This window comes from Tachysurus vachellii, chromosome 26 (assembly GCF_030014155.1).
Source record: "Tachysurus vachellii isolate PV-2020 chromosome 26, HZAU_Pvac_v1, whole genome shotgun sequence".
Taxonomy (NCBI): domain Eukaryota; kingdom Metazoa; phylum Chordata; class Actinopteri; order Siluriformes; family Bagridae; genus Tachysurus; species Tachysurus vachellii.
In genome coordinates, this window is record NC_083485.1 from 14,879,253 (window position 1) to 14,902,781 (window position 23,529).

At 41.4% G+C, this 23,529-nt stretch overlaps 1 protein-coding gene across 2 annotated transcripts in view; it reads right to left on the reverse strand.

Annotated features, from left to right (window-relative positions):
* The window catches only part of LOC132840721 (astrotactin-2-like), a 343,281-nt gene that overhangs the window by 12,858 nt on the left and 306,894 nt on the right, over window positions 1–23,529 (reverse strand). For both annotated transcript variants that reach the window (XM_060862652.1, XM_060862651.1), the window contains exon 20: window positions 6,182–6,323. In XM_060862652.1, coding sequence (XP_060718635.1) covers window positions 6,182–6,323 — 142 coding nt within the window. The remainder of the gene's footprint in view (window positions 1–6,181; window positions 6,324–23,529) is intronic.

A 23,529-nucleotide genomic window follows, 5' to 3' on the forward strand; every position in this document is an offset into this window, starting at 1 on the left:
CGGAGGCGGGAATCGAACCCCCAACCCTGGAGGTGTGAGGCCAACGTGCTAACCACTAAGCCACCGTGCCCCCCTATTATTATTATTGTTATTATTAATATTAATAATAGCAATAATAATAATAAACAGGAAATTATTCTAAAAGAAAACAAAAAATTAGTTGAGATCTTTTAAATAAACCCTTTCAAATGGTTTTATGTAAAAAAGCATTTAGGGTTCTATATATACAGTATAGCATGTGATAGAACCTTCTGGGTTCTATATAGAAGTTTTTATTTTTTTTTTATTTTTTATTTTTTTTAGGGTTTGTTTATATCTCTAAAACCGAACCCTTTCTTCACGTCCTTTCTTTTCTTTCCTCGTGTTGGTTTATCGTCTTCGAAATCCAGGCATTTTACTCCTGAACTTCTTTTCTCTTCGGCATCTGTATCTCTCTCCTTCTGTCTGTCTTTCTTTTCACTGAGCTGCGTGACTCTGTGTGTGGTATAGATCAACTCGGAAGCGGTGCTACCCTGCAAACAATTGGTAGTGATAGCAATCGCCTTAGAGAACAAAGCCTGCTCCACGTCTGCCTCACCGACGAGAATGTCAAAACACAAGGGAAAACGCTGGTGAAACACACACACACACACACACACACACACACACACACACACACACACACACACACACACACACCCACCTCTTGAGTACAGTGCTCTATTCATCTTTAAACTCTATAGTCCACCTGACTATCTTAATATGGGAAAAGTATGTTTTTCTCTGCATGTGTGTGTGTGTGTGTGTGTGTGTGTGTGTGTGTGTGATTTAGTACAGAGGATGTCCTGCGGAGACGCTCTGACTACGTAAAAGTATCTATCTGGCAGGGAGCATGAAACGGTTTATGGGGCTTAAAGCATCTAATTCCTTAGGATCCTTCTTTATCAACCAGCCAACTGTTTTCGCACGCAGGTTCAGACTTTATCACAATCTACGTAATTGTGTCACAAAAAAAAAAAATTCTTGTTTTGTAAAGAGTTTCTTTGTGCTGAAAATGAAATGATTGATTAGACTGATGTGCTCCTACTGGATGTGATACAGCCTGACATGAAGCAGAATTAATGTTAAATAATTCACATCTCACCATATCATCAATCATTGATATATATATATATATAATATATTTACTGTATATATATATATATTTACTGTACATATATATTTACTGTGTGTGTGTGTGTGTATATATATATATATATATATGCTTTCCATAGATTTTTTTTGTATATTTATTTTTTAGTCTATTTATTTTTCCTCTGTTCTGTACAGCTAATTTTATTTTATTTTATTTTATTTTATTTTATAAAGGATTGTATGTTATTTTATTTAATTAGTTCTTTCCTTTTAAATTCCAATTTTTATTTTTATACCACAGGCGGCCATAAAAATCATTTCACCGCATGTCCTGTACTGCATATGATTGTGTAAGTGACAAATAAAATTTGAATACATTTTTTAATTTCCTGCAACAACAGATCGAACAGCATTTCTTACTATTCCTCTTATACCACAGCAACTCGTTGTCGAACATCCTCTAAACAGTTCCTATTCTCTTACATTGTCTTTCCCTTTTCACCCTTTTTTGTCTTTATTCTCTGTTGAAGATGAAAAACTGCAGCATGTCATGTTACCGACAGCAAAATCTCTTAAGGTTACAGCTTTATAGCTTAATGACTGTTCCGACGCTCTGATGCTGGAGACTCCTTCCGGGGTAAAAAAAAAATTCCGAACCCTTTTAGGTGATAAAACAAATCCGTGTCCAAGCTGTTGCTATGGAAACCTGTAAAACCGAGAGCATCCAGGTACCTGACCTAGTGTCTGAGATGGAAATGTGAATAAAGCGGGTTTTTAAAGAGTTGGAATTCATCACTATAACATTCGATTCAGTCCTTCCAAGCATTTGAAGCTGGACCGTTGCTCGGACTGTTATTCGATCTGAAAAAAAAATTCTTTTCCAGATGGATAGTGAATAAAGGACCTTTTACAGTATGGGTAACTGCGGAGGAATCGTTGAGGAATATAAAAGCACACCATGTACCTGACTGGTATGTTAATAAGTCTCCATTCAGGTTTTATAGCGTCGAGGAGAATTTCACCAGAGATCTTGTCAGTAATAGCAACTCGAATTGAAAAGGTTTTTATTTTATGTTTATATTTTCAAGCAATATGGGCTCACCCACTTGCACTCGCAAAACCTTTTTTTTTTTTGTTGTTTTCTTTAACACTTGCTAATCGTCATATTCACGTCTGCTGCTTTTGTTTAATAAGAACACAGTGTGTTCGAATCCTGCGTGTGAAATGCAATTAAAAAAAAACTTTATTCGTTTTCTACTAAAAGTTCTTTGTATTTGGATCAAAACTTCCCAGGTGTTTAATGTACATGTTTGGAGCTCAGACTTTATGCAACACCTCATAACTCAGGCCACAGGCCGGGTCGTGCCTGGTTTATCGTGTTTAGCAATGCTCTTCGTGGAAGATCTATTTATATCTGCTTAAGATGTATCAAAAGTTCAGTGATGAACATAAGGCTCCAGTCTTCCAGTTTCTCCAGGAACGGGTGAATCATCACCTTATCTGCCGTCTTTTAGGGTTTTTTTTTGGATGATAAGATTTTCCATTTGCTTGATTACACAAGGATTTACATTGAAAAGAAGTAACCTGGTATGCTACGTTTGTCTTGAGCAAAACCAGAAAATGCATCTGTGTGAATGAAATACCGAAAGCAATGCTATCTTTACTGATTAGAAACTGTGCTACAGAGCAGGCTGGGTTCTCGAACGGTGTAGCTCTCATGAAAGGACAGCGAGTTGGGGGGGTGCCGGGTCGTCACCGATAGCACCGATACAGATTGGTACAGTGCATCCTGGTGTATCTCACAGCATTTCATGTGGGCAAGCATTCAAGTTTCACTATGGCTTCCTTTGGTCTTTGGGGTTGTGCGATTGTTAAAAAATAAAAGCAATTTCCTAAATGTGTAAAATCGTCAATTTTAAGTCTCTAGAACAAAAGATGAAAGCAATTTTTTCCATGATAAAATACATTTAAATTCATTCATATTTTGTAGGCCTTCAGGATTTCAAGAGCACCACAATGGGTTGTCTTTGAAAAAAAAAAACATCTAGAATCCATAGAAAAACCCAAGTAAAAACCCATCTAGAATCCATAGAAAAACCCAAGTAAAAACCCATCTAGAATCCATAGAAAGAATCAACAGGGTTCTCAAGATTTCCCAAGATTGAGGAGTTGCAGCCCCGAGTATGCATCGCATGTTTCGTTGGTTTAACTAAGCTAAAGTCAATACATCAGAAAATCCACTGCTTCTCCATATGGTTCATGAGCTTTCCTTCATCGCTAATGCTCTAAGAACAACATGTCCAGCATTGAGACCTGGTAATAAAAAAGGGAAAGGTGATAAAAAAACTAAAGGCCCTGAAGAGCACAGGGGTGGAAATAAAACTGAAAACCACACAGCAGTTGAGAAAGCTCGGAAACGAGCACAGCCTGTTCTTGACTATCTTTTTGTTTTCCTATTCTTTCTCTGTATGGCGTTCAGGTCTTTTTTTAGGAAGAGCAGGAGGGTTGAGCTGGGTGGCTGAATGACATGCTATAGGGTCAAACCGTTCAAAGGTACATCCTGTAATCTAGAGGTTGTTTTTATAGCTTCCAAAGGCTAAATTATGACCCGTCTCGTTCTTCTCATAAAAGAGTGGACAAGAATGAACAACTTACGATAATCGATGGATGGAAAAAAGATGCAAAATAAATCAAACACAACCCACGTGTTGGCTTCACAACAGAGCTTTATGTTTGGCCAAAAAAACTGGACATATGTATGTGTGTGTGTGTGTGTGTGTGTGTGTGTGTGTGTGTGTGTGTGTGTGTGTGTGTTTGATGGCAGTGGAAAGAAAATGGTATACAAGTTGTATTATGGCACAATATAATACTGTTTTTATCAGAACTTTGTGCTTAGCGCTTTCTCTGATAACAGGAATCTGTTTAACAGATGTTCTATGTACAGTAAATGAAGCTCAACAGAATTGGATGGTCAATAAGGAAACTGTATAATCTTAAACTCTGGATTGTAGCTGGATGCTAACTAGCAAACAATCAGGCTATCATCCTCTAGTTATGTGAAATTCATTTCCGGCTAACTAGCAGAAACTTCTTGTTGCCACGCTTAGTTCCTTTACTGTATACTGTATATAATTCAAAGCTATGTGTTATCCAACAAGGTTGATGCTACTGTAGCTAGCAATCTGGAAAGTACCTAGTAGAAGTCATGCAATATTTGTTGTATAAGCTGCTTTAGTGTATGTTCATGAAACTGGATGGAAGAGCACTAGCAAGCTTGATGCTAGCATGATATATTTAGCTACTTCATAGCATCCTGGTACTTAGCAATATGTTTTCTGATTAGCAGACAGCCATGTTATGATCCTGCATTTATGTCAAATTCTATTAAACATAGAAAGCTCAACGCTGGATAGCATTAGCTATGTTCAGTTCTTTTATAATCTTAATAAAAGATCCTTAAAATCTATGTGGTGTCTAACAAGCTTGTTGCTGGCTAGCAATCTGGAGGCTAACTGGCAGAAATCATGCTTTTTTTTTTTTTTTTTTTTTTACATATAAGTTGCTCTATAATATAATATTATGTTGGAAGAAAACTAGCAGGTCAGCATGCAGGCAACCCTGATATAATCAGGTAGCTACATTTAGCTATTTTCTAGTAATTTTTAACTAAACGCTGACAGTGTTTGCTAATTAGCAGGCAGCCATCTTATTATCATGGAGCATTTTATTCTTTCATGGGAGGAAAATCAGAAAAATAGAGTTATTGAAGCATTTCTTACGTTAGCTGTAAACGACCGGAATGCTAGCGCTTGTTAAAAATAGCACTCTCTTTGTATCTTTTCTATTTTATAAGTGTGGAACTCTGTATTATTTCAGCCAAGCAGAGGAATTGCATGATTTCTAACTAGCTTGAGTTTACATCATACTTGGCTTCTTATTTTAGGGCTAAATGAGTACATTCTGTTACCATCTTTAGAACTAAATGAGCTATAAATTATAATTGGTCATCAGGTTTGATTTAAACTAACTAAATGGCTTTTTACTGATCGTGTAGCAGGATCTCGCACCGCTGAAATCATTAATCAGATCAGCAGATCAGGTGTTCAAGCACTAATAAGGGTAGAGGCGGTAATTTCACTCTGTTCAGTACGGCCTGCGTTAAGACAGCCAAAGAGCTGTTCATCGGTAAAGTCACATTCGCATCACAAACGCGAGACGCTCGCATTTTCACACAGTGGACCAAGCCAACAGGCCCCGTCAGTGTCTCCGGCTTCCTGGATCCACATCCATCCCCGCTCTGGTCTGTCTAATTCACTGTGACCGTGTTATTCCTCATCGCAAAAGCCGGCGCTGCTGAGACCACAGTATGTTCGTGTTAATAAAAGCCAGCTGCACTTCTCCATGCTGACGGAGGGAGAGGAAGAAAAGCTCTGCTCCAAACAAATAACATGGCTGCCATGAGCAAAAACACTCCAAACAGGATGTGGCCGTCACACGCACCAGAGCAAATATTTTGCAGAGTCACACTTGCTTAGGACGGAGAGACGCAGACAAAACAGACCCTGTCTTTTCTTTTCTTTTTTAGAGAGTCTGTTTTCACTGAGTCTTTTCATGGCTACTCGGTTGCCTTCTTACCAAGTCTGTAAGCCATCACTTCAGACCGGTCGTGCAACTATGTGTAAATACGTAACAATTACGCAAACTTCAGGCTAGTTTGTAACTAGCTTGCTACCGCTTGTCAGTCAAACTGGGTTTGGTCTTCAATTAAGCTTAATTCGATTTCCTTTTGACTGCTTTTGATTGATCTCATATCGCTACAGCTGGTTATCTCGCTACCTCACGGCTCCAGCGTCTTCAGATCTTTCCTGAGCTGACCTGCACTGTTCTCCCAGTGTCTGTATGGCTCCACGCTGGGTTCACTGGTCTCATTCATATCTTACTGCTGTTCATATTATTTTTAATGTAATTATGCCCAGGAACTTGTTCAAAAGATTCAAACAGTCGTGTTTTCCCAGTTTTCTGTGAAAATAAGCTTTTTTTGTTGAGGATTTACATATCAAGAACTTACTTATAGAGGCTATCAGGTTCCAGGCACTTAAAGATGAGCGAGTAGATGATGGAATGAGGATGTTCTCCACTTTTTCTTCCAGGCACCACACATGCAGAACCCAATCCGGAGAACAGGTCATCAACTAGACTCAGGACTTCTCCTGCAACAGTCAGAAAATCAGCGAAAGAGAAAGAGAGAGAAAAAGAGAGAATGAGCAACAATACCACAAAACCAACTGTGAGAAACTGAAAAACATTAAAACATTGTTAATTGTGTTGTTGTGAACTCACCACACATGCTGTTGACTCAACTAATCACATGCATGCACGCAGAGACACCACATATTTCTTTCTTTTTTTTTTTTTTTTTTATTTTGTTAAATGACTGTAAATGTGTCTACTGTAAACAGGAGCTGACCACACGACATCTTCCAACTGCATACAGAGAAGTAATGAGACGCTGACAAAACACTTCCCAGCACTACCCAAGAGGTGGATGAATTTTTCCAAAAGAAGCCAACAGTGAAAACATCTTGATTTGTGCAACTTTCCACTCTTAGTAGGTAGCAGACACGTATCGACGTTTTTTAAACCCGTGCCAAAATACATATCGATATGGCGTGACGTGCCTGGGTTGTATGGACCCGGGGAACGGTTTCATAAAAATGGGTTGCAGAAGGGGAGGTCTAGAGTAAATGAAAAAAAAAAAACATGAAGGGTCTTAGCGAATGAATGATATAGGCACTTTCCCAGAAGGCAGTCTGTATTTAAAGAAAGCTTCCCGCACGCATACCAACACCTCAGGAATGCCCGAGCCAAGATCTCTTTTCCTAAGGTCCCAAAGCTGTTAGGGTTCTCTCTGGGGCCACCACATCTCACGGACTTTTGTATATTTTACAGACTTGACATTAATTAAATAGAAAACAATGGAACGGCAGCTTCACCTCAGACCACAACACGACCCATGCTGACTCATTTGAATGATAGAATGCCTTGAATTCATGCATAGTTTCCTCTCTTCCAAGAAATCCAAATATCTCGTGTTCTATATGATATGATATTCCAGCCACACTCCCGGCATCGCCAGCGGTGAATATACGACTCCATATGTTATATTCAGAGTACAAATGGTGGAGGGGTTAAAGAAGGTCAAAGCAAGAGACACATAATGCATAATCGTTATACCGGATCAAGCACACCTTCTCGATTCCCATCACGTTCACTCACGGCTCTGATAGTGGTTCCTATTTTATTTTTTTATTTACAGAATTAGTCTCCGGTGTCAGTGTATTTGTAAAAGTCAGAGATAAAACTATAAGTTTTCCACCATGGGAAAGTCTTCAGTTCTGGATAACGAGATAAGATAAACGACAGAACAACTTCACAAGAGGATTAGGGGATGATAGAGAACGACTGTTTATAGTTGCTGTTACGTTACATAAGCAGATTGCTGTCATAGTGAATAATCAAGTTTGTGGAGTTGACTTCGGGTTTGGGATCATATTATCAAATTGAACGCATGTGAAAGAAACATAACGCAAAGTCGTAATTATGAGTGTGGAAACTCTGGATTTTTCTTTGAGATATATATCAATATATTATTATTATATATTTTAATATTTAATATTACAATGGGGGGCACATTGGCTTAGTGATTAGCACGTTTGTCTCACACCTCCAGGGATGGGGGTTCGATTCCCGCCTTTGTCTTGTGTGTGTGGCGCTTGCATGTTCTCCCCGTGCCTCGGGGGTTTCCTCCGGGTACTCCGGTTTCCTCCGCTGGTCCAAAGACATGCATGGTAGGTTGATTGGCATCTCTGGAAAAATGTCCGTAGTGTGTGATTGCGTGATTGAATGAGAGTGTGTGTGTGCCAAGCGATGGGTTGGAACTCCGTCCAGGGTGTATCCTGCCTTGATGCCCGATGACGCCTGAGATAGGCACAGGCTCCCCGTGACCCGAGGTAGAAGATGAATTAATTAATGAAAGAATGTAATGATAAACTTTGATCAAGATGTTTGTATAGACTCTAGCTAGCTAATAGCACTAGTTGGCTAGTTGGGTTGTTTTAATTGATTTAGTTTATCAGTTTTCATTCAGTTTCATTTCAAGAAGTCAGAGCTTCTGTTAGCTTTTTCACTTTTTCTTCGTTTGCAACTGAAAAATCAGAGGTTCCCTTATAAAATATCATCTTGTTAAATCTTATAAATGAAGTCATAAGAAAAGTAAAAGGCAACCTTAACCTTAACTCTTCATATGATTTGGCTCATATAAATCCCTCTGGATTTGCAACTGTGAGGTCCTGTTTCTGCTAAATCAGTACACTGTCAGTTCACACTTCCCTCTCTGTACATTTCTGTGGAAGGAGGATTTACATGGGAGATGGATCTCTGACAGAAGCCACATAGTCTTGGCAGAAAGAAAAATAAAACGTCCCTCTGTTTTTGATGTAGTCCAGGCCGACTGCTCTTCGGACTTGCGTAAACACACGGCTGCTATGATTCTACCATCCGTGTGGCCTTGGCCTGAAGACCGCGAGGGCTCACGGGAGAATTTATGGAACATATCGACTGTTACATCTCGTTTGTTTGGTTTCTTTGCACCCGTGCACCCGGGAGCTTGGGGCTGCCTGGTTCGTGTTAACTGTTAATCGTGCTGCAAAAGTGCTCGGAGTTTACAGAAAGTCGTCGGAGGCCCGCCGAGTCGCACACGTTAGCCGGAGATCATCTAAGTGACACTTTTATTACTTCTTTCCTCCTTCTGTGGAGTTAGCGCAGGCTACGAAAACATTAGAAGCAAAATTGCAATCACACCAAATCAACCCCCTGAGTCGTGCTTGTTTTCACAGAGTGTCTGCAGTTCTTTTTCCTCCTGGGATTAACAGTGACGGATGGGTCAAGAGGCGCTTCAGGCCGAACGCGATATGACGCTGGCACAAGAATGTGCGGAATGTGGCCACAGAGCCAGAACCCGGCAGCTTCCTGACAGCTTTATGCAGAGAAGGAGAGAGGGGCCACGCCGAAGGGAGAAAGAGAAACCCAAAGACTTCGAAAAGAATTCTGTGTGTGTTAGTGGGGAGAAAAGGTGGAAAGGAAGACTGGAGACAAATAATTTAGTTTGAAGGGTTATGTTTCTGGATGTGGTCTGGATTGAAATTATATCTTTGTGTGTTTTGATAATCAGAATAAATCAACGGTTGGTCTGTGACTGGGAAGAGGGCAGGGCAGGCCAGTTGTCTGGTGTCTTTCAGGGTCTCACTCCGAATTATCACATAATCCAGAGATGGTAAAGTAGAAAGAAGGATAGAAATGAGTTAACGAACCTTAAATCTTTCACCGGTCATGGACCAGTGATGCTCAACTGCAATCTTTCAACAAAGGCGTATTAACTTCTATGTTCTGTTAAAATGAGCCATTTCTTTCTTTTCTTGCTTTCAGGAGAAGGAAAATCTGAAGAAATGATGCTTAAGTGGAACAATATTACAAATTATTTTTCCTAAATCAAGCGTTATGAGCTTGGCTCTGTAGAGCACAAATTAATGATGATATTCAGGGTTATTTAGTAAAAAGAAAAATGTGGAATAAAGATATTAAAAAGAATTTATTCATCATTTTATACCACCAGTTTCTCTAAGGACTTTGAGGTAAATTGAATACTGTTTATATTGCAAAGATACACATACATACACTCACTCACTAAGCACTTTATTAGGAAACACTATTCTAATTCTGGGTAAGGCTTCATTTTGCTTTCAAAACAGCCTTGATGGCACTTGGCATGGTTTCCACAAGATGGAAGAACGTTCAAGAACATTCCTAAGGTTCTGGTCCGTCTGATTCATGCAGATTTTTCAGGTGCACCTTCATGCTGTAGGGGACATGGTGGATTAGTGGTTAGCACATTTGCCTCACACCTCCAGGGTTGGGGGTTCGAATACCGCCTCCGCCTTGTGTGTGTGTGTGTGTGGAGTTTGCATGTTCTCCCCGTGCCTCGGGTGTTTCCTCCGGGTACTCCGGTTTCCTCCCCTGGTCCAAAGACATGCATGGTAGGTTGATTGGCATCTCTGGAAAATCGTCCGTAGTGTGTGTGATTGCGTGAGTGAATGAGAGTGTGTGTGTGCCCTGCGATGGGTTATCACTCCGTCCAGGGTGTATCCTGCCTTGATGCCCGATGACGCCTGAGATAGGCACAGGCTCCCCGTGAACCGAGGTAGTTCGGATAAGCGGTAGAAAATGAGTGAGTGAGTGAGTGAGTGAGTGTGACCTTCATGTTGTGAATCTTCCATACTACCACCTATCAAAGGTGATCTGGATTCAAATCGGGTGACTGGGAAGAAGGTTGAAGAATCCTGCACTTGAAACCGCATAGATTTTTGCTCTGTGACATGGTGGATTATCATTATCATTCTAGATGTACACATTAGAAGATGATAACTATTCATGTAAGATGCACATGCTCAGGAACAATATGCAAATACTCTGGCATTCAAGCCATGATTGAGGGGTTGGGATGAACAGACCGAAAGTGTGCCAACAAAACATCCCCCACACCATTACACCACCTCTACAATCTGTGAGCCTCAGGAGAAATAGCGATTCATCAGACCATGCTACATCTTTCCAGTCTTTACCTGTCCAGTTGAGTGAGCCTGTGCCACATCAGCCTCAGCTTCCTGTGTTCTTTGCTGACAAAAGAACGTGACCCAACGTGATCTTCTGCTGTCGCAGCCCTATCCACCTTAATGTTTAGTATGGTGATGGGCATTCTGAGATGCTTATCTGACTTACTGTAGCCTTTCTGTTAGTTCCTGCCTGGCCTGGTCATTCTCTGCTGCCCACTGGATGTTTTTTTCTTCTTTAATGCTCTATTCTGAGTAAAATTCAGAGACTGCTTTGTGTTATAGAACCAGAATGTTTGGCACTAAATAAGTGCAAAATTATGTTACTCGGTGATGTTATCACCACCATGTTTCACAATAGTGATAGTATTCTCAGGTTCTTGTGGCCAGAAGCTTTCATTTTGGAGTCATATGGTCAGTTAAACATTTTCCACATGTTTCCTAATTCTCCAATCACAATTGCACATAATTCAGTGCCTGAATTATAACAGGTCCTGAGAACAGGATCTTTGGTTTCCTCCATCTGAGCTCTGGATCTCTTCAGCTACTTCAGAGATAAGTCTCCTGGTTTCTTCTGATTAATGCCCTTGTACACTGTCACTGACTTTTGTTGGACGGAGTTGTGCTTGTCCCATATCCTATCCATGTTTTAATAATGAATTCAATGTCACTCTGAAGTTCATGCGGTTCAGATTTGGGTGTATGTTTTTAGAGCCAAAACCTGACTGATGCTCAACAGAGTGTTATGTCCTCATGTGGAAATGTTTAAGAGCAGTAAAAACTTATAGGAGTCACTTTGTACAAATCTATTTATTTATTTATTTCTAAGAAGTTATTTAGTCCACATAGTGCACTCACTCACTCACTCATTTTCTACCACTTATCCGAACTACCTCGGGTCACGGGGAACCTGTGCCTATCTCAGGCGTCATCGGGCATCAAGGCAGGATACACCCTGGACGGAGTGCCAACCCATCACAGGGCACACACACACACACACGCAATCACACACTACGGATAATTTTCCAGAGATGCCAATCAACCTACCATGCATGTCTTTGGACCGGAAACCGGAGTACCCGGAGGAAACCCCCGAGGCACGGGGAGAACATGTAAACACACACACAAGGTGGAGGCGGGAATCGAACCCCCAACCCTGGAGGTGTGAGGCGAACGTGCTAACCACTAAGCCACCGTGTCCCCCCACATAGTGCATTACTTTCTTTTTAATAGCTCTCACAACAGGTACAGTTCCTTTTTTTATTCATTTATTATTAGTTCCCAAAACATGTCCTCGTGAATGTTTTGTCTTGGCTAGAAATGGCTTAATGAGTGATTCTGTTTAGAATTATATAATCATTTTATTAGGCTATTATTCGTTTGTTCAACCAAAAAAGTTCCCTTTCTGTCTTTGCTTACTTTCCATAAACAGATTTTCTTACAGAATGTACAAATTGATTTCTTAATCTTACATTCCGATATTGAAATGTTAATCCTCAGACTTTTGTGGAAGTGCTGGAAGGTGATAAAAGAGGTAAGTACATATTTTTGGCATGCCACTGTTTCCGAAACAATGCTATTGAACAATAATACGCATGGGTTCTGGCGACTAGGAGCAACTGGACGAGTGAAATTCCAAGTGTGGGTTTTTTTTATTTCCCCAGCGAATCCAGGATTCCTCCGCTCCAACATGGACTGACGCAACACTGATTCCAGCACAGTTTTTGACAAACTTACAAAACCTCGATTCTCTACAGAGGAGCAGTAGAAGTTGGAGGACAGAAAAAGTACTAATGGGCCAAAAAACAGCTTGCCTCCATCTTTTTCTTCATAGTGTTGATTTAATATAAATCAATTCAAAGTTTTCTTCATTGGCATGCTTTTGACTGCTTTGCACTTTTTGCCAAAGAAATTATATGAGCTTCACAAAGCAGTTTATATAAGAAACACAGAGCTTCTCTTCTCTTCTCTCGTTTTTTTTTTGTCGCTTCTCTTCTCCTTTCGTCTTCTTTCTTCTCTTCTCTTCTCCTTTCGTCTTCTTTCTTCTCTTCTCTTCTCTTCTCTTAGATTAAAATTTGTATCCCATCTATCCGTGGATAGAACAGAATTAAATACTATTTCTCCAGGATCTTGGACATATAGAAGTTTTGGTTGTTGACACAGACAAAAAAGGTTTAGGGCTTCATTTCTAGGACTTATGGTTTTGGGCCTAGTGTTTAAAGCTTAAGATTTGGGACTTAGGGTTTAAGGCTTAAGAGCTAGGGTTTAGAGATTGAGGTTTCAGAGTTAGGATTTAAGGCTTTAGGGTTAATAGTGAGGGTTTTTATGGCATAAGGTTTAAGTGTTACAGTTTAGGTCTTGAGGTTTAGGAGTTCAGGTTTAAAAATTACATTGCAGAGTATAAGGGTAAAAATTTCAAGTTGTTTTGTAGGTAGCTTCAGAGTCTTGTTAATGTTTTGAAACAATGAAAAAAAAATGAAAAAATAAAAAAGTATCCCACTTTGTTCCCAAAAGTAGGACACTTTGCCACATCAATGTAGGACACTTGATTCGCTCAAGGTAGAAAAATTCACCCATTAAACACTTTTCTTCCTAGAGTAGACTTCAAACCCCTTCAAAGGTAGGACACTTCAATTCCAAAATATAGCACACAGCAGCCACCTGAAAGTAAGACCCTTCATCCTTACGTTAACCTCTGAAGGTATGGCCTTTATCCTAAAATGTAGGACACATAAACCCGGAAATATAGGACATAACAACATTCTAAATATAGGAACCAAAGAACCCCCCCCCCCCATATAGGACACTTCACCCCCCAAATATAGGACACTTTACCCCTCCATTGTAGGACACTTCACCCCCCAATTGTAGAACAATTCAACCCTCAAATGTAGGACGCTTCACCCTACAAATGTAGAACAATTCACCATCCAAATATAGGGCACTTCAATCCCTAAATATAGGACACTTCACCCTGCAAATTTAAGACACTTCACCCCTAATTGTAGAATACATCACCCCCAAAATGTAGGACAATTCACCCTCCAAAACACCCCCCAGTGAAGTGTCCTTTCTCTCCAATTCTACCAAAAAATGTTGGACACTTAATCCCCAAAATATTGCACCGAAAGAAGTACAGTATAACACACTTTGTCTTCTTGAAATAGGACTCTTAACCCAAATGTAGGGCACTATTCAATGAAGTAGACAAGAGTTATCATAACAATGGTTTTTTCCTGATTCATTTCTGATTCATATATGAAGTGACGTGACATACAACTAAGTACGGTGACCCATACTCAGAATTCGTTCTCTGCATTTAACCCATCCAAAGTGCACACACACACAACAGTGAACACACACACACACACCGTGAACACACACCCGGAGCAGTGGGCAGCCATTTATGCTGCGGCGCCCGGGGACCAGTTGAGGGGATTCGGTGCCTTGCTCAAAGGCACCTCAGTCGTGGCCGGCCCGAGACTCAAACCCACAACCTTAGGGTTAGGAGTCAAACTCTCTAACCATTAGGCCATGACTTCCACGATTCCTGCTAAAGTCAAATTCTATACACCACTTTTAAACGAACTGGACATTGTCTAAGGAAGCAAACTAATAGGAACTCTCAGGTCAGTCAAAAAGAGATTTAATCACTCATTCATCTGCATCGCATTCGCTTGGAAAGCACCGCCAGCACAATCCCAGCTGAACTCATTCACTCGACCCAAGATGCCATCATCACATCTATAATCTGAATAGAAAACAAATAAAGATTTAATCTACATACATACAGTATAACATCTGCTCATCGCTCTCACCAGCTCAGGAGCCCTGTGATTCACATGACGTCGGCTTAACTTTCTAAAGCCTTTAACAGAACGCTCCCGGCATCTCTGGGATCACGATGGCAGCCACAGTTGTATGTGAAGTTTGCAATGTGGCTCTGCAGGGCCTGGTACCTCTCAGCCAGGCCTGTCAACATAAACGACATGCACCGTGCAGCTGGTGGAGATTAGGAGAGAAATTCTTTTCACTGAAAAGGCATATCGCGTGATCCAGAGTTAACAGTGCGATCAAAACCTCATGGAAATTGAGAGGTGACCTCTCAGAAAGCATAAGCAGAGAAGGAACAAATCACAGCCTGTACTGTGGGAGATGCCCAAATCTCCTCTTTCACTCTGGATATAGAGGTATTCTATCAGCATCTGGCTTAAAGAGGAACTGGCTTGATGTTTCATATATATCTTACAGGCAACACCACAAATAAGTGAGAGAAGGTTTACTGGAGCAGAAGCAGCACTGTTACTGGATTACAGGACCTGAAATGAATACTCCTGGCAAAAGTACTCACAATGTACTTAAATGAATTGCATTAAATGTGATCTAAATAAATATATTACTTTGGTGGTAGGAATTCCATATTTTTGGATAAAAGTAGAAATACTCTGCTATCCATCAGCTGTAGTTTAATGTCATCAGATTGGTAGAAACACCAAAAATTGGTATTTATACAAAACAGATTAAAGGTGGGGTCTCCGATTTTTGAGAAATGCTTCAGAAAACTGAGTTGGGCCGAATACTAAACAAAAATCAAAACAAACGTGTAGCCAATGAGCTGAAAGGGGCGTGTCTTGTCAATATGGGCGGAGAGAGTGTTCAGTGCGCATGTGTGACATTAGCAGAAAGCGGTTTTAACATTGACATGGAGGATAAAAACAAAGAAAGAAAGAGAAGAAAGACTTACGATAAGGTAAGAAGTAGGACGTGTTAATATAGGATCAGCTTTCCAGCGCTGGAGAGAACTGAAGGAGCAGGAAGTTGGTCACATATTCACAGATTGGAGTTTCCCGAGTCAATAACTCCTGAGCTAAACGCTGTTACTACACAAATAACACCTCTTTTCTATCGTAGTAATGTAGAGACGCAGCTACAACCGTGTTTTGTGTAGTAACAGTGTTTAGCTCAGGAGTTATTGACTCGGGAAACTCCAATCTGTGAATATGTGACCAACTTTACTTAAGACGCCGAGGCGCTTTTTTCCTTCTCGATAGGTGAGTAACGTTGGTTTTGCTTTGTTACACAGAACTAATATATGCCTTTGTCCTTTACATGATTATGCTTGTGTGTCATTTTTGCTTGTTTGTTTATCTACAATCGTATTGTTCTTCCCTTCAGCTATGATAAAGACACGTTTCTTTCCATTAGTTGCCTGGGTTACGTATGTATGTGTGGGTGGAGCTATCGATACAGGGGTGGGACCCATTTGGGTTAGGGGCGTGTTTGTTTTGGTGATTTTATATGTCAACATTGGCTTTCATAAATCGGAGACCCTGCCTTTAAAGTGTTTTTTTTAACGATTTATTATGTATTATTTAAAAAATGACTACCATATATAATAAGTTTAACATCATTTAGTCGGTTCAGAATTAACGATCACAGAAGATTATCATCCCCCCAGCATGTCAGACAAGCTGTTACAGTCGGTATATCCCTGTAAATGAGCTGTTACTATAGAAACAATTAACCTATGATCTGCCTTGCTGTTGGATCCATTATCTGAGCCTCTGTTGTACAACATTAATCAACACCTTCTCACCAATTAGCATCTTCCTCCATGACACCTTCTACAGTATGTAATTAATCAGATGTACATGCTTTCTCTAGTGCGTGATCTTCAGACAGACCCGACCGAGTGAAAATAATGTGCTTTCTGATCAGTGCAGCTCTCCCAAAGCAAACTTTCCGAGCTGAAAAGTCTGATTCCCATACACAAGTTTACACAGAGCTTCTATAACCAATTACCATAACACAGTAGGATCCACACTGATTCCAGCCAAAAGTCTGAATGAATGAGTGAGTCACTTTGTCTGAATGCAATTTCTTCATCTTTTGCCTCCAAACAAAACACAAACTGACAAAACACGAGAAATTTCCTCTAAATCACACCACAATACCACTTTCTCCCTTTTTTTGTCATTTGTTTTGGACAGTTAAGCACCGCTCTCAAACTCTTTAAATGTTTCAAGACGTCAAGACATAGTTTCATTTCTTCTTTTTGTTTTCTCCAAAATTTAGGCCTGTTAGTACTAACTAAGAATTTAATGCTTTGGTCATTTTGCTACCAATAAAATGGACATACTCTGTAAATCTTAAATAGTATATCGTCGCTGTCGGGCAGAAACCTCGTATGTCCAAATTTGGTCAATTTCATATTTTTTCACATATCGATGCTATTGGTCAGTCCCCATGTGGGTCTGTTATTTTTACAAGTTATTAACCAATCTAAAGTCTTGAAAATAGCTTGAGCGCAAATCTCATAACTCCATTGGACACTTCAACTGTCCACCTCTTCCTCACTCCGCGGGAGAGCTTCGCGGCATATTTCTCCTCAAGAAGAGTCGCAACGAATCAACACGTCTTCTGAGGTAAATGTCTTCAAAACACTGGGCTCAAAGAAAAAAAAATCTTGACCCCCGCAAGTTCTGGTGCTCGTCTGAGGACAGGAATTAAGCGCAAGACAATCCACTGCAACGCGGACTAAACCCTGTGCACTGCAGATAAGGTATGGCGTTTTTTTTATTAGCTGAAAAGTAACGGTTTTGGAGATACGAGGATTCCGCCCGACACCGACGATATGCACCATCACGTTTCCTTTAACAAGCAGATTTTCTGACGCTAGTGTATTCATTTTGTCAATATCTATATCATGACTATTTGCAATCATGTGGGCACTGGATGTTGATCGATCTAGAAACATTATAGGCCAGTGAAACCAGCCCTTTTCCACTGTCCAGGTGCTTGAACCTTACACTGTCCAGGTGCTTGAACCTTACAAATGTGTCATTTTCTTTAGATATAAACATCGCATGCATTCAGATTCGATTCCCGCCTCCGCCTTGTGTGTGTGGTTCTCACCGTGTTCTCCCGTGCCTCGGGGGTTTCCTCCGGGTACTCCGGTTTCCTCCCCCGGTCCAAAGACATGCATGGTAGGTTGATTGGCATCTCTGGAAAATTGTCCGTAGTTTGTGAGTGAATGAGAGTGTGTGTGCGTGTGTGCCCTGCGATGGGTTGGCACTCCGTCCAGGGTGTATCCTGCCTTGATGCCCGATGACGCCTGAGATAGGCACAGGCTCCCCGTGACCCGAGTAGAAAATAAGCGGTAGAAAATGAATGAATGAATGAATGAATGTTTTGAGGTAGACTGGTGGAGCAGCATTGGTTTGCCCCTAACATCCATACTGAGTCAAGAGGGTTTCTATAAAGTCACATAGGGAGTAAACTATTACATTTCAACAAATGTGTCCATCACTTCACATCTACACATGAAAAAAGCTAGCTTATAGGCTAGCGTTATTGCTTTGTCAGATTGCAGACCTCCATGAACCCTGAGACCCTCAGAGCTTTTTGCTCAATGGTGGTCTGATGAAAATGTTGGCTTGGGACGTTCAGTGTCTGATTTTAAGGGCCCTATGGGTCTGTTCTCACCTTCAGCATGGACATACAGTAAAAACAGAAATAGTAAACCATCTGTACATCTGGGCCTGACATTACAGCATACTTAAGATGAAGGAGCAGAAGGTCGTGTCCTTTGAGACTTGTCTGACTTGAGGCTTCAGATTAGGTCACAGGTCAGACCTCCATGACAGAAAGGATGGAATGAAGAAACAGCAATTGAATCAATAACGGACAGGTTGATAGGCACCAAGGCTTCACGTTCAGAGAAGATATAAAATGTTAACACTGAGGGTGATCCATTCTTCGTTCTAAGAATATTCAGTATTCCAGACGTCCAACGGTGCCAGATCGAGTTACTACAGTAAGACTGATTTTTCCCGTGATATGCAAGCTCGAGCAATAATTTGTCCCGTTGTATCACACCTGGAGATCATGCCTGACATTCATTTGTCTCTAGGATCCGACTTCAGACTGTGCCGTCCCTACGTTTGTCTTGGCCAGATGGAGAAGGGCGCATTGGCCTCTGTGAACTTCCTACACGAAATCCATCATGCAACCTTCTGGTGATATAAATGGCACAGAGAAGCGCTTGATCTCCACACGGCTCTGTGTCTCGGGACCTTTAAATAACCTGCAAACTCGAGCATACGGAAGCCTTGTCGATCCTCTGGTGGAAGAGCACCCATCTGTTTTTGTGTGTAGTGACACGATAAATTAACATGTTCTCTCTTCTTACGTTTCGGCTCACCCTCGGAAACCTCCGTCGGATGACTGCAGCGCTGCAGGAGGCTGTAGTGTTTTATATATATTTTTTAAGATCTAGGTATGTCTTCCATCATGTTTGGTGCATATGCAACTTTTTTATGGGCTTCCTAAGCTGGCAGCAACATCCCCTATTAAACTGTCAGCACTCTCTCAACCTTCCGCACACCTGAGTGACGGCTTCCTCGAACACCCTTTACTTCACCCTTAGATTCTCAAACGTTTTACACAGACTAAACACCGAATATATGCCGACATGCTCGAACAAGCACAGCGTCTCACAACGTTGAGGAATATTAATTACGACACGTTTGTAACAACTTTTATTTTTGGAACGCTAACCTGTACCCGAAGAAGAGGCTGATTTTCACTTGCGGAGATCTGGAAGTATTGAAAGAGGATGAGATTCTAAGCTTGTGTTTTTTTTGTGCCAGCTTTAGGTCAGTGCCGTGGCTGAGGTCAGTGCTGAGTCATTATTTGGCCATCTTTTTTTGAGGGGAGATGTGAGGACACTTTAGTCTCCTGCTCTGCTCCGTGAAGGTCAAGTCAGGCAAAAGGCAAAAAACTCAGGAAGTAACAAATGACCGTATCTGCTTATTATTTTTGCTTCTTCATGTGAATAGAAGAGATGTAGTACGGATACAATCAGTAATCATTATACACTAATACTCTTATTAATCTCAAATTAATCCAGGATATTAATTCTGATCCGAATCGTCTGGAACGTCGAGTTGTTACATTGTCCCATTACACAACAACCTAATTAGCATTTATTCGTCTCAATGCGCAGCTAACGACGTCATTTTTTAATAAGAGAAACGTCTCTTGCTTTTAGTCGGTCGGAAATGAGATTTTCACGAGAACTTTCTGGGTGGAGTCCTGCTGCAAACCTAATTCAAAACTGGGAATGATTTAAAATACATAAATACAACCAAGCAATAAAGGTCTGCTGGCCTGCGACCTTTATGAAGCGCTGTAAATTTGGAACATATTCACATGCCATACGAGTTAATTAGCCGATGGTCTGCCGTCATAACGGCACAGAGAAAGTACCGAACCCGGTGACCTCATCTGACGCTGAATTGGACTTGACTGGCATTACATCACTGCATGTGTGTGGCATTTGGCAGTGAGAACGGTTAACACCGTGCATGCTGTAAATGTAACTGACTTCTTTTTTGGTTGCAGTCATACAGACATACATCTTGACTCAAGGATGTGTGCGTGAAAGAGAAGCGTCTCTATGTTCTATACAGTAGGTGTGTGTCAGAGACGGAAAGACAGCGTAAACAAGAGCGGCTGATAGAAAGTGTGTGTGTGTGTGTGTGAGAAAGAGAGTTGTGTGAGTGTTCTTGGCACCCTGCCTGCTCTCCAATCTGCTGATGGCTCTGCTCGTGACGCTGGGAGAAGCAGTAGCCATTTTTAGCGATGAGGTCATCCTTAATTAAGCAAACAAAGGCGGGCAGCTGAGGCACTCCAATCCGTTATCTCCACTCATCCTCAATGACGGCCCTTTATCTCCTTCTAATTGAATCGAGCCCTGGAGCTCGGCTTCAGCGAGACGCGTCGGCACTTGGGGATCGCGCACTACACACAAGTCATGTTGGGATTGTTGCGTAAACAAAAGGCAGGTGTCCGCCCCAGTGTCTGTGTGTGTGTGCGTGTGTGTGTGTGTGTGTGTGTGTGTGTGCCCATGCGAGAAAAAGAGAGAGAGAGAGAAAGAGAGAGTGAGTCAGGGGACAGTGAAGGATCATCGATAAGCCAGGGAAGATGAAGTGGAGATGAAAATAAAAAAGATCAAATGCCGCGCCGCCACTCGTTGTCACACTGCAGAGCTGTGAGATGACATCATCGGCATGTGGTGGCCAGAACCAGCGCTTTCTCTCCCTCCCTCCCTCCCTCCCTTAGTCTCACTTTCTCTGTCGTTCTCTCTCTGTCCTTCTTTCTTTCTGCATTTCTCTCCATCCCAAAATCTCTCTTTCTCCATCTGTTTCTCTTTTCACATATTTCTTTCTATCTTTCTTTTTTCCTGTCTGTCTCTATCTTTGGTTCTCTCTCTCCCTCACACACTTTCCTTTCCTTTTTATCCTTAATTAGTGAATGTTGAAGAGGAACTCATTTGATCTATCTCAGGAAGAACAGCATGTCTATCCAACACACACACACACACACACGTTTACACACACTTTAAACTGGCTGTAAATTACTAATGAGCCTTGAAGCAGCATCAGCTACATTGAGGCAGTTTACTGCAGAGAGGATTTAAAGTGCTCAGGTTAATCTCCTGTTTTATAAACACACTTTTGTCATGTAATGTGTATAAAGTTTTATTATGTAATTGTACTAAAATATACAAGTCTCTGATACACTCATTTCTTCTCCCTATTCCATCACTAGATGCTGCCTGACCCGTGACTGTAAACACGAACACGTTAAAACATTTCCTCTACCACACATCTACCTTTTGCTTTTCAACCATCTCATACGTCCTCACAGGAGATCTCAGTGTGTCCAGAAGACACCACCAGGCCCACAGCTTTCCCACTTACAGTACAGAGGAAGCACCTTTATGATCAGCTGTGGGTCTTTCGACACTGGGATTTAGAAACTCACAATATCTGCTGCTTTAATGCAAGTATTTCGATGGAGAACAACGAGACGACGTCAGTGTACTGTACGAGCATCGGCCAAACAAGTCATGGAGGATTATGGCACGTGTCATCGTTCATTCAGAAAATCCCTGTTTCTTCGTACGTACTTAGAAGTCCACAAACTTTTCTAAATTAGTTTGCTTAATGGGAAAAAGGTTTCCTTTTCTGGCAACTCCATAATTTAATCACAGATACAACTAAAAAAAATCTATTTTAAAGTTAAAACTGTCCTACAGTACAACAAACACCACTGACCTCACTAACTTCTAGCTTATTTATCCAGAAAGCAGCAACTGCTCTCTCTCCAACACTACACTCCAGCTTTGAGTCTCTGCATGCGGACGCCATCTAGAGGTTGTACGTGGAGATGTGCGATTTTATATATACAGTATATATAGACTCAAGACTCACCAGCTATTCCAGAAGGGATTAGACCAGGATGGATGGACCTGATGGATTGGGAGATTGGAATAATGGCAGGGAAGTGGGAAAACAGCCTAGATGGGATACTTGTGTGTTATGGGACACATTTGGTGACATTTATTTTTGCCATCTAACTAGTTTCTGAATAAAAGACTTCTGACCTTTCCAGTAGCTGCATTTTTATTTATTTAATAAATATATGTTTTAGGGGGCACGGTGGCTTAGTGGTTAACACTTTCTCACACTTCCAGGGTCGGGGTTCGATTCCCGCCTCCGCCTTGTGTGTGTGGAGTTTGCATGTTCTCCCTGTGCCTCGGGGGTTTCCTCCGGGTACTCCGGTTTCCTCCCCCGGTCCAAAGACATGCATGGTAGGTTGATTGGCATCTCTGGAAAATTGTCCATAGTGTGTGATTGTGTGAGTGAATGAGAGTGTGTGTGTGCCCTGTGATGGGTTGGCACTCCGTCCAGGGTGTATCCTGCCTTGATGCCCGATGACGCCTGAGATAGGCACAGGCTCCCCGTGACCCGAGGTAGTTCGGATAAGCGGTAGAAAATGAATGAATGAATGAATGAATGAATGAATGAATGTAATATATATTTAATATTTTTTTAATTGGACATTCTGGACTCTGGTCTACTTCAGGATGGCTACCAGTGGATGAGGTGAAGCGTAACCCGTGCTTCCTTCTTGATCTGCTGCTCAGACAGTGTGACACACTCAAAGGAAACCTTTGAGGTTATCCTCCCTCATTCGCATACACGAACTCACAGACACTGTCAAACTGCCTCCAGTGGCATCATCAGGACGTTAAACTCCTGACCCCCCAACGATACGCTGAACCCTTTCCTGTTGCGCCATCTGGAAGCCCATTTAGTGTCTTCAGATGTACGAGCTATAAGAGTAACAGATATAAGGCCTGCTCACGTACGTCTTACACAAATTTCCAACATAAGTTCTGCTAATGATAACGAGAAGCGGTTGTGAGAAGTCTGGTGGGTTAGAGGATATGCATCATTGCTGGGAATCAATCCTTACGGGACAAAACTGTTAACCAGAGAACACGATGTAAAACTGTTTATAGAGGGATGGAGTACGACCTTCTTCCTGCTCAGAGTTGGTCAGAACAAAGCTAAACATTTAATTTTCGTTAATTAGCAAAATGCAAAACATATTTGTGGGCACTGACTCAATAGCCTTAGGTGAGCATTGTGACTGGTTGGAAAAAGTTCTGAAATATAGCACTGTGTGGGGAGGCAATGAGGGAGTGTGTGTGTGAGAGAGAGAGAGAGAGAGAGAGAGAGAGAGAGAGAGAGAGAGAGAGAGAGAGAGAAAGTGAGAGAGAGAGAGACAGAGAGAAAGAGAGACAGAGAGAGAGAGAGAGGGAGAGAGAGAGCGGGAGAGAGAGAGAGTGAGAGAGAGAGAGAGAGAGAGAGAGAGAGGGAGAGGGAGAGAGTGAGAG